General features: G+C 41.5%; 1 protein-coding gene across 2 annotated transcripts in view; it reads right to left on the reverse strand.

Moving 5' to 3' along the window:
• Positions 1-12,342, reverse strand: part of JAM2 (junctional adhesion molecule 2) — a 138,430-nt gene that overhangs the window by 17,006 nt on the left and 109,082 nt on the right. For both annotated transcript variants that reach the window (XM_089657366.1, XM_089657365.1), the window contains exons 6-7: positions 11,662-11,764; positions 9,293-9,400 (exon numbers count right to left, since the gene is read on the reverse strand). In XM_089657366.1, the coding sequence (XP_089513492.1) occupies positions 9,293-9,400; positions 11,662-11,764 (211 nt within the window). The remainder of the gene's footprint in view (positions 1-9,292; positions 9,401-11,661; positions 11,765-12,342) is intronic.

Here is a 12,342-nt window from a genome sequence, read left to right on the forward strand (position 1 = left end):
AGATGACCAGAGACCATGGAGTCTCTCATCGCCTCTCTGACCACCACCGTCGGATTGTTTCTCAGGTGCAGCAGTTTTAATGGTAAGCCCAAGAAACACCGGAGAGTGGCGGGAGGGGACTGAAAGTGATCCAGTGGCTAATGAGCCTCTTGGACCGCTTTCATTAGAAAGCCAGCCACTGGCAAAAAAAATGGCTAACATCTTCAGCCATGACCCCAGTAAACCACTTGAAAACGCAACGTATATATACGTATTGTGGTCGTCAAATGGTCAATAATAACTTTCTGTTTTCATTACCTTTTAGACCCAAGGATGTCATTACTGGGTCTCTGTTCTTCTCTATGAAATGCAGACATATCATGGCTGGTGGGAGTGGCCGGCAGGGTGTTGCACATAGCTTTCTGAAAACATCACAGCACCCTGCTTTTCTACTGATCTCAAGAGTCCTCAGCCTTAATGCAAGAAGTGGGCTGGCAATTGGGAGAAGTTATGCAAATATCAAAATGTCTTGATGGAAGAGTGTGCAAACATTCATTAAATGTACGTTTTATTTTATTAAAGTGTGTATATTTGTTACATTTTTGCAAACAGACTACCGTATATCTTTAAGCTGTTTAATTATTCTTTCAAATCCATATCTGAATTGTATGTGAATTGCAATAATCACAGTGATGTAATGATGTGAATGTGACATCAAAGGGAAAAAGCGGCCATTCTGCAGCCAATGACAGTCCGGCACATTCTCCTTATCTGATAGTCAGGCTTCCAGAAACACAGCAGCTGTAACCTGTTTATTTGGCTGTCCAGCTGGGGGTCCGTTGTGGGGGGTTGTGGGGGATGTCCATTAATTGTTATCTGCTGGCTCAGCTCATGACATCAAGCAGAGGAGCAGGAAAGAGGAAGGAACTTCCATATGTGGCAAGGGACAACCTGGGAAATCATTCTGCAGTTATAACAACAAGACGGGAAAACATAATACAAATTGGAAAAAGTGGCCCCTATCTGATACAGTCTGGGACTGGGAATATTTGGGAATTGGGAGGCAGCACAGTGGCCACAAAAAATCATCTCAGTAATCCGAAAACCTTTTACATCTGTTTTTTAGGGCTTGTTCACATGTGCAGTGCAATCTGAAAAGCAATCCTTGTTGAACCCTTCAGAGGGCATTGCACAAGTGGCAAGGAGGTATTATGTCATTTCCTCACAACCTAATTCAACCCTTTAAATCCTGCACTACCACACTACAATCATTTAATTACTGCTGCTCCCATGATGCTGTGTCATTGGCATCTGGACAACCTTAAGTGGCTGTATGCTCAGGTTCAAGCGGCCGGTTGGGGAGAAGGGCGGCAAAACCGTAGCTCAACTGCATGGTTTTACCACCCCATAGCTTTAAACCAGCCATACATAGATCAGAATTTGGCTGGTTCTGTAGGGACCGGCCAAATTTCAATCCATGAATAGGCAGGGATGTTACACAAAAATCGATCAAACAATCGACTTCTGTAAAACCACAATGTCTGATTTTCTCCACTCGATCAGCACCACTGCCAACAGTCAGCGTCACTGATCAGTGTATTCTGACAGTGGGGAAGTCTGTGGACCATCCACATCAAGTGTGTGGATGGGGGATTTGAGTCCTTTTTTTGTTCAACCCACTAGTCGAACGAAAAAAAATGATTTATCTATGGGCTGCCTTATAATGAAAAAAACCTTGTAAAAGCATAAAACAAATATATTCAGAAGACAGATACTGCCTCTGACTAGGATCTGAGTTCAGTAATAATAAAGAAAAAAAAATGTAAAGTCCCCCATGTACACAAACATTAACGCATGCATGCACTAAAAAAATTACACTGCACTTCACTGCATATCACCACGAAAGAGCAAACTTTCTAGGGCAATCACTTTCAGTTGATTATAAACGGACAACCTGTAAAAACGAAGGCAACAATACAGGGCACCGATGTTTGCCACACATTTTTAAGGCTTGACATGTTTGGCATCTCTTTAAACACTTTAAGTCCACCCTATAGTAGATTTATTGCTACAGGATGGATGTTCTGTGCAAAATCACGTTTTTATACATCATTTTGCACCTTCTCCGTAGAGGACTCGCGCGTGCGCCACAAGAGCACCTCTTCTGCCGTGACTGGACAAAGCAGAAGCTGATCAACAGGTGCCAGCCACTGGATGAGCGCCAGTACCCGTTGATCGCTGAGGAGACTGACAAAACACAGCTCTGCTGTGTTCTGTCAGCGGCGATCTGCAAGATTTTTCTTTCCCTGCAAAGCAGGGAATAAAATCTAGCAGATTACCTATGTGTTTTGTGTACATGACACTGTACACAAAACACATAGCTAGGCACACAGTTAACCCCTTGATCGCCCTAGATGTTTAACCCCTTCCCTGCCAGTGTCATTAATACAGTGACAATGTATAGTTTTAGCACTGATCACTGTCACTGGTTCCCACAAAGTGTCAGTGAGGGTCAGACTGTCTGCCGCAATATCACAGTCCCGCTATAAGTCACTGATCATCGTCATTTCTAGAATTAAAAAAAAAAAAAAGTTCCAGTATCTCTACCTCCATTTGTAGATGCTATAACCTTTGTGCAAACCAATCAATATATTCTTACTGGGACTTTTCTGCAAAAATATGTAGCAGAATACATTTTGGCCTAAATTTGGGAAGAAATTTGATTTTACATTTTTTTTATTGGACATGTTTTATAGCAAAAAGTAAACAATATATATATATATATATATATATATATATATATTTTTTTTTTTTTTTTTTTTAATTTGGTTGATTTTTTTATTTATAGCACAAAACAAAACAAACAAAAAAACCCGCAGGGGTGATCAAATATTGCCAAGCAAAAGCTCTATTTGTGGGAAAAAATTATAGAATTTATATTTTGTCTGTGTACAGCTTTGCATGACCGCACAATTGTCAGTTAAAGTAATACAGCGCTGTATAGCAACAAATGTCCTGGTCATGAAGGGGGGAGGGTAAATCTTCCACAGGTCAAGTGGTTAATTGTTGCAACCTCTTTAGTGCTTGCATGTACGAAAATGTACTTCTTGTGTTGTTAACTGATAATCTGCATTTGATAAACATTTGTGCTCAGATCGTAGGACATAAATTACAACTAGCAATATTTTATTCTCCAGGGCCTTTGCTTCAGAAAATATATCATCTTTGGAAGGTTTAACTAACTTTCAGGTCTAAAATGTACATTTTAACATGGGTGCTAAACGTGAAGAAATGTCTGGTAGGAAAGCGGAAACACATGTAATAATTGTTTAGAAGAGTTTTGCACTGTGCGGTCTGTTCCTCTGTTTCTGGCCGTCTGCCGTCTTTCTTAGTACACTCTCATAGATGTACATGATATCTCCTCGCTGATACATGGATTTAGCCTGCTGGGTCTGGCATAAATCATTTCCTGCCCTATCCACCCTCCTCTACCGCACAGCTCATTGACGGCCATGCCGCTTGCTTTCCTGTCTTTGTCTAGCTCTGGCATCTGGCTTCTCAGGGCGTTTTCCTTAAGGACAAAAATATTACTACATTGTTTTCTTTTATTACTCTTACTTACATATAATACCCTGGCTTGTGACATATTGTTGGGTGGATGCTGACCTTTTTGTAGTTTGTGGGATCAATTTATATCACAGAGTTCCTGCAGAAAGACCAACACTCCTGCCACTCACCTTGGCACCATACCCTCTCCCCAGGGACATAAAGGTGGAAATTCACTCCCACAATTAATAATGACTGTTTTTAATCCTTATGCTGCTAGCATTAGTTAATAGATATTATATTTACTTGTTAGTACAGTATATTTACTTTTTTTTTTTTTACATTTCTTCAGTTGCTTCCTGGTTTCCCGGATTAGACACACCCTTCTGTCTGCATGCCTGTGCTAAGGGCAGATGGATTCCAGGAAATAAGTACTACATGAATCACCTGCCCTTACTCAAGAAGGCCAGAAATGCTAAGGGGGTGTTTTGAAATGTGATGTCTCAACAGAATAAAGCATGGAGACATGGCTGAGGACGCCGCTGTTTGCATACACCTGTCATCCTGCACAAGAATTCACCAATTCTTGCCACTAAAATCTGGTGTATGCAGATAATCGCCTATGTGAAGGAGGCCTTACCCCCAAAATTCAATGGTATGTGCAGCGCTGCATGCCCATTTATGAATATAATTAAATTATTTCTGAGAATCCTAAACTTTTGATAAACTTAAATTTTTTTTGGCCTACTTCCTGGTTTGGCAACATAGCCCCAGCCTCACAGGTGCCCCCTAGGAAGGCTACATCACCAGTGTTATCCAGAGAACTCTTGCCAGATCTTGTGCATGCACCGCACATGTTTGGGGCTTCCAGTTATTGAAGAATATCAAGCTGCCCCAGAACACGTATGGCACATTTACCAGTTGAAATATATATTCATTGACTTAAACCCAAAAACCCACAATTATAGTGAAAAGATCAAAACCCAAAGAGATTACCCAAAAAATAAAAAATATCAAATATATATAAAAGAACAAAAATAAATAAAGTCCCAATATGCAAAGTGTCCAAATAATGTGTCCAAACAAAGATCAATTTCTTGATAGGAAGACGCTTCCTACTCCACTGAAGAAGATGCAAATCAATCACAGGTGCTCTTCAAATACCTCAAAAAACAAAATCTCAACATAGTATATTACCTTTTAAATCCCAGAACTAAAGTGCCACACGTGTATCATGCAAAAAAAACACTCCAGTGTCACAGCACTCATGTGAGAAAAAAAAAAAAAATTAAATTTTATAAGTATCACTGCAAACTATATATAAAGTGCATAATTACCCTAAAACAAACAAATTCCAGTTTGTAATCAACCACATATGTACAGAGTGTCCTTAGATTGGTATCCTCTTGTTCCTCAGGACCTCACAAACAGACCAGGAATCAGTATGTGAATTATAATCATATATAAAATTTATTGTAGCCACTTACATATAAAAATGATAAGATCAGCAAGACAGCATCCAACTCCTCATGCCCAGTATGCGATCCCCTTTCCGTGTGTAGAGGGTCTCCCGATCACCAGGTAATTCCCCCTTGCTACTCCTATCCAGCACTATCACTTTGTAGCTCTGGGGGACACCTGAAGTGCACCGTTACTCTCCAGACCTCCAACACACAGGGATTCCAGAATCCAAAATGGCTGCCGCAGCACTTCCGGGAACGTCACGTGCCCTGGACGCGTTTCGTCTCTTCTGGACTTTGTCAACAAGGATCCTTGTTGACAAAGTCCAGAAGAGACGAAACGCGTCCAGGGCACGTGACGTTCCCGGAGGTGCTGCGGCAGCCATTTTGGATTCTGGAATCCCTGTGTGTTGGAGGTCTGGAGAGTAACGGTGCACTTCAGGTGTCCCCCAGAGCTACAAAGTGATAGTGCTGGATAGGAGTAGCAAGGGGGAATTACCTGGTGATCGGGAGACCCTCTACACACGGAAAGGGGATCGCATACTGGGCATGAGGAGTTGGATGCTGTCTTGCTGATCTTATCGTTTTTATATGTAAGTGGCTACAATAAATTTTATATATGATTATAATTCACATACTGATTCCTGGTCTGTTTGTGAGGTCCTGAGGAACAAGAGGATACCAATCTAAGGACACTCTGTACATATGTGGTTGATTACAAACTGGAATTTGTTTGTTTTAGGGTAATTATGCACATTATATATATAGTTTGCAGTGATACTTATAAAATTTAAATATTTTTTTTTTCTTTTTTTTCTCACATGAGTGCTGTGACACTGGAGTGTTTTCTTTGCATGATACACGTGTGGCACTTTAGTTCTGGGATTTAAAAGGTAATATACTATGTTGAGATTTTGTTTTTTGAGGTATTTGAAGAGCACCTGTGATTGATTTGCATCTTCTTCAGTGGAGTAGGAAGCGTCTTCCTATCAAGAAATTGATCTTTGTTTGGACACATTATTTGGACACTTTGCATATTGGGACTTTATTTATTTTTGTTCTTTTATATATATTTGATATTTTTTATTTTTTGGGTAATCTCTTTGGGTTTTGATCTTTTCACTATAATTGTGGGTTTTTGGGTTTAAGTCAATGAATATATATTTTATTAGTACTTCAGGGGAAGGATATTGATATGACTTTAAGGGATTTTTGAGGATTTTATATATATATATATGTGTGCTGATTTATACTTATTACATTTACCAGTTGTCCTTATTCTTACCATCATTACATTGTTGGTAAAAATAATGGTGCTGGGTGTGGAACCCAGCCAGGCAGGATCTGTAGGAATGGGGCAATCCAATAAAGAATGTTCCCATTTGTAAGTTTATTTGTTTGTTAAAGTGGAAAATTAGGTAAAAAAAAAAATGGTGAACAGGCAGGACTCGTAATGCAGAAGGACACACCTTGTCTCTTCTGCACGAAAGTCCCTTACCTGCCTGTCCGCCCTGTACAGTGAGGAGCGCATATGCAGCTTACTGTACAAATTCGTCAATGCCGAATCTGACTCAACTCCTGCATACGCACGGGAGTGACGTCATCCCCACCCAACCAATGGCAGCAGCCGGCGTTTGAAACCCGGAAGCCAGCTGCCCAAAGATGTCACTGGCCAAGAGCAGCAGGATGCCTCATCATTGGAGCCAAAGTAAGTCATTGATCTGAACAGGCTGCCTTCATGCCCCTGTATGGAAGATGTGTGCATCCTGGGCATCTGAATACGGGCTCTTCACATGAGTGTAAGGATCGAGTACTCCCATGTGAATGAGGAGTAACACAGCATGTGTCAATGGATATTTGTTTGCTTCAAGCAGGTATTGCATTCTCAGTCTATAGCAGGGGTTTCCAAACTTTCTAAACAAAGGGCCAGTCTACTATCCTTTAGACTTTAGGGGGGTCAGACTGTGGTCAGCAGGAATAGAAAATGTCTCAGGCCTGGTGATCAGTGAGATCACCAAAAAATTGCATAGTGTAAGTGGTCAGTGCCTCATCATTGGTGTTAGTGGGAGGAAGAGTGCCCATTGTTGGTGTCAGCGGGAAAAATGGTGCCTCATTGTTGGTGTCAGTGGGAGGAATAGTGCCCACTGTTAGTGTCAGTGGGAAAAATGGTGCCATATCGTTGGTGTCAGTGGAAGGAATAGTGTCTCCTGCCAGTCGGAGGACCAAAGCACCAAGGGCCAGGCAAAGGCACACAAAGGGCCGCATGTGGATAGCGGGCCACAGTTTGGAGACCACTGGTCTATGGGAATGCAAAACCTGTCAATTTTGAACGTTCTAAGAAGAGTCTCAAACTGATGCCATCAATACAAGTACAAAGCCCCTGAACAAAAGGGCCCTTAGTGCCCATTCACACCAAATGTGTTGGGTTGCATTGGGCATTGCTGCCCACTGCAGTCCCAATACATAGACAAGGCAATGCACCTTATAGCCTAGTGTTTCAATTGTTGGTGTGTGCTGACATAAAATAGGACAGGATGCATTTTTACGCAGCGCAGGGTTTAGCAGAGCACTACACCACATTGCTGCAGGACACAAGTTGTCATTTTGTGATATTGCATTAAAAGCTCATACCTGTGGGTTTGCCTTATACAGAGCTTACATTTTTAAAAAAAGTAAAAAAAAATTAAATAAATAAAAATCATATCTCTTTGACTTTGATGAAACCTCACTGATTTCTGTGCTGTGTCAACAATAGTAAGTCCTGCTTTTAGTGTGATATAAACCCTGAAATATTACAATGCAGGTCACACGGAACAGCTGTAAATATATTTTATTTTCCAATACTATTAATACAGCCAGCCGCACCCCATTCCCCGGGTAATGCTATCCACAACTAAATTTAACTCTGGAACATAATGTCTGACCGCTCCTTCCATAGAATACTTCTACCTTTCTCTCTGCAGTAGACTCAGGACAGATTTTTATTTATCAGCAATTAGCAAACAGATGTTATTTTAGATGCCATATGGATGAACTACAGGCAGAAATAAAGGACAGACATTAATGCTGCTCTCTATTCATTAATTCATTGTTTCTGTACCTGAATTTTACTTGGTATCAGCCTATTGCAATTCCCAATGCAGCAGCACTAGAAGGGGTGGGACTGGCAGCCAATTAAATTTGTTGACAAGGAACATGCTGATAGGAGGAGACTGAAGAGTGAGCAGAAGGATGATCTCATCTGTCTCCTAGTGCTTACTGCCTGGTCAACAGACTGCAGGTGAAGGGAGGAAACCACTTAATTCCTTAAAGTGGAACTTTAGGTAAAATAAAAAAATGGGCTAACAGGCAGGAATTTTAGTGTAGAAGAGACATGCTTTGTCTCTTCTGCATTAAATTTACTTATCTGCCTGTCCAAACGTCATGTGGCCTTCAGATTAGCACAACAGTGTGTAGAGAACTTCATGGTATGGGTTTCCATGGCTGAGCAGCTGCATCCAAACCTTACATCACCAAGTGCACTGCAAAGTGTCGGATGCCGTGGTGTAAAGCACGCCACCACTGAACTCTAGAGCAGTGGAGACATGTTTTCTGAAGTAACAAGTCACGTTTCTCTGTCTGGCGATTCGATGGACGTGTCTGGGTTTGGCAGTTGCTAGGAGAATGGTACTTGCCTGACTGCACTGTGCCACATATAAAGTTTGGTGGAGGGGGGATTATGGTGTGGGGTTGTTTTTCAGGGGTTGGGCTTGCCCCCCTAGTATCAGTGAAGGGAACTCTTAGGGCATCAGCATACCAAGACATTTTAGGCAATTTCATGCTCCCAACTTTGGGGATGGCCCCTTCCTGTTCCAACATGACTGCGCACCAGTGCACAAAGCAAGGTACATAAAGACATGGATGAGCGAGTTTGGAAAGGAGGAACTTGACTGGACTGCACAGAGTCCTGACCTCAACCACATAGAATTCTTATCTTTATGGATGAATTAGAGTGGAGACTGCAAGCCAGACCTTCCTGTCCAACATCAGTGCCTGACCTCACAAATGCACTTCTGGAAGAATGGTCAAACATTCCCATAGACACACCTAAACCTTGTGGACGGCCTTCCCAGAAGAATTGAAGCTGTTATAGCTGCAAAGGGCGGGCCAACTCAATATTGAACCCTACGGGATGCAATTAAAGTTCATGTGTGTGTAAAAGCAGACGTTCCAATACTTTTGGCAATATAGTGTATATACAATTGATCAAATGCCATTATAGTGTCTCTTTAAGGATGAAAGATATGTTCCGGCGTTATGGTACTTACCAGAGAAGTATCCTCGTCTCTGAGCGTAGCACACACCAAAGCCACATAAAATGATGAGAACACCCACGATCACCACTGCTGATATGATCCCCGCCCAATTCAAGTCCTCTGCAACACGGGAAAATGGTATAATGCATAACATCTTCGTAAATAGACGCTACAGCATGATAGGAATGTATGGCACTATGAGCATTATGTAATGTAGTTCTCAACATTTTACACTAAGGAACTCTTGAAATAACTTTCTGATCTCAGGGAACCCAACAATCTATAGATCAACTTGTGTGTAACCAGCCTGCTCATACATGAATAGAATGTCAGCCAGTTGCTGCTTAACCAGCCAAATTTTGATCCATGTATGCCGGATAAAGGCTGGCCATAGACTGATAGTTTTCATTCATTCAGCCTTCAGGCTATACAGTGCAGGTGGATGCATCCTCCTAAATGGCAACTGTATTCTAACAGCCACTGCCTGCGGCTGCCAAAGTGCCCGAATCACAGCTGCATCTGCTGGATGTTGCTGATGTTCAACCAACAACTTTTAGCCTAGTTCCTTTGATTCTTCGTGGAATGTTGGACAGAAATGGGCCAATGGGGCTACCCAAGAAGCAAATTTTGGCAAGTTCTTCAGGAACCAGGCAAAATTCACAGTGTAAAGCCAGCTTATTTTTCTGATTTCTTATCTTTGGCTGGCATGAAAAAACAAAGCAAAATTGGACAAATCCACAATTTGTCAGCCCAACTCAATACTAGCCATCAGTTGGGCTGTGTAACTTTCAGAGCCACTCCTTATCCCACAAGAAGATTCTCCAAGTTGTGCAATCCGGTCTAATTGTTTTAAACTGACATAGACTGCTTCAGTCAGATACACATCTGCCTGTCTATGGCCTGCGTTTGTTGACACTTAGGGGTCTACTTATAAAACATTTGTTGCGAGAATGCCAGAAATATTTGCTAAAGCTGCACTTGACTTCAATAGATTAATTACTGTAATTAATTACTGTATCGCCAGCTCCATCTAGTGGTCTAAATGCAGTATAGTTGTCTGAAATACCTCAATTTAAAATATACTTCCTTTTGGCCAGTAGATGGAACTGATGGTACAAAAATTAATCTATTAGAAAAAATAAGGGAACATTTTTTTGTTCAGCTTGCAAAAATGCTTCTGTCATTCGGCCAATAAGTGTTTTCTAAGCAGACCCCTTAAAGTGTATGTAAACGAAAAACAATTTCAGACATAATACTATACCTTACAGGGTTGAGCTATGGGTGTGTCAGCCTGAGACAGCACATGTCCTGGCTGTTCCCTTTTTAAACTGAACTGTTCACGTTTGTCAATGCCACCATGGGTATGAAACCGTGAATATTGTTGAGAGAATGCAGCAGGAAGCAACGGCAGGAAGGGACAGACTGGCAGGATTATCAGCTACTTTTGCAACTTCGACAACAAAAGAAGAAAAAAGGCAGCAAAAGCCAAAAAAAAGGAAAGCTTCAGTTTTGTAAAATTGTTTTTTAAATTTCAGCACAAGGAACAATACTTACATTGAAGGAGAAGTGTTCTGATGGCTGTTCTGTTCAGTGAAATCTTATTCCTCCCTCCCAACCTTCCCCATATTCCCACTGCTGTGATCTTCTGGTGCTGCGGTGGTTAGTTGACTATTCCTGCCCTGTCTACCCCCTCCTCCATTCACAGAGATTATCTGATAGCTTCCATCACTGAATACAAATTGAGGATGGATAGCTATGAAAGATTGGCCACTTCCATTCATAAAGCGCTTTATTTTGGGGGAAGCGACAGTACAGCTTCTATAATTGGAGGAGGGAAGCAGAAAAGCCGGACTCAGTCAGCACCTTTGACAAGTGTCTGTGAGAGCAGGGCCGGGACAAGGGGTGGGAGGGGCGGCTGCCCCTGGGCGCAAAAGTTTACTGTAGGGATGGGGGTGCCTTCCTTCTGTTACAAGGCAGGATGTAGGATCCCCTAAGCTTGCACATCTTGATTTGGGGGGGTGCAGTTTTGGCATCTTTGTCCTGGGTGCTGAATGACCTTGTCCCAGCACTGTGTGAGAGGTGCAGCCACTCATGTTAACCTCCGCAGCACCAGATGATCACAGCTGTGGGGGCATGGGGGAGGGGGAAGAGGAATGAACATTTCAACGAACAGAGCAACTATCAGCACAAGGGACATTTCTCATCGAAAGTAAGTACTGTCCCTGGCGCTGACTTTAAAAAATTACCTAAACAAACTTTAAAAGGAATTAACAGATATCATCAAAAGCCTACTGACACAGCTCTGTATATAGATATGAATAAAAGTTATATACATCACTCATATGCACACTCATATATATTTTTAGAGTTGTCCTACTCACCAACTTGCATTTTCTTTGCGGGACACCTCTGTGGTTTGCCGATCCTGTTATTGGCCTCGCAGAAATATTCTCCCGTATCATGTTTTGTGACAGTGCTGAAGTGCTGGGTGGAAAGAATGGCATTGTTACAGACTCAGATCAATACAGATAATGAGGCTAATTAAATCCATGTAATGTCAATCCAGTTAAAGCCATCCAATGGACCGAGTCGTGAGTTAATAATCCCAGAATGAACTGCCTCTAAAGCAAACCATCACCTTCTAAACCTAGGTCGTAGTTTTATATAGGAAACATTTGGAGTTATAAAAAACTAAATGGCAAAACAGCTAAAACATGACTGTCACCTAACAAATGATAAAGGAGAACTGCACTCTGTCAATCAACATTAACATCGACTATGTTTTAACCTTATGATGCTAGCATTAGTATATTTACTTGTTTTAATTTTTTTTGCATTTTTTCAGTGATTTCAGGCCTAGGCAAATGATGTCATACACCCCAGGAGTCATCAGGAGGGGAGGAGGGATTTTCTCAGCAAAGCACAACCTCCTGCCTGCATGCCTGAGCTAAGGACAGATGAATTCCAGGAAGTAAATGCTACATGAATCATTTGCCCTTACTCGAGATGACCACAGCCAGAAATGCTAGGGTGTGTTTTTAAAAATAATTTTTTAGTAAAAT

Source organism: Staurois parvus, unplaced genomic scaffold, assembly GCF_062004578.1.
Source record: "Staurois parvus isolate SC_StPar_1 unplaced genomic scaffold, SC_StPar_1.0 ptg000988l, whole genome shotgun sequence".
Taxonomy (NCBI): domain Eukaryota; kingdom Metazoa; phylum Chordata; class Amphibia; order Anura; family Ranidae; genus Staurois; species Staurois parvus.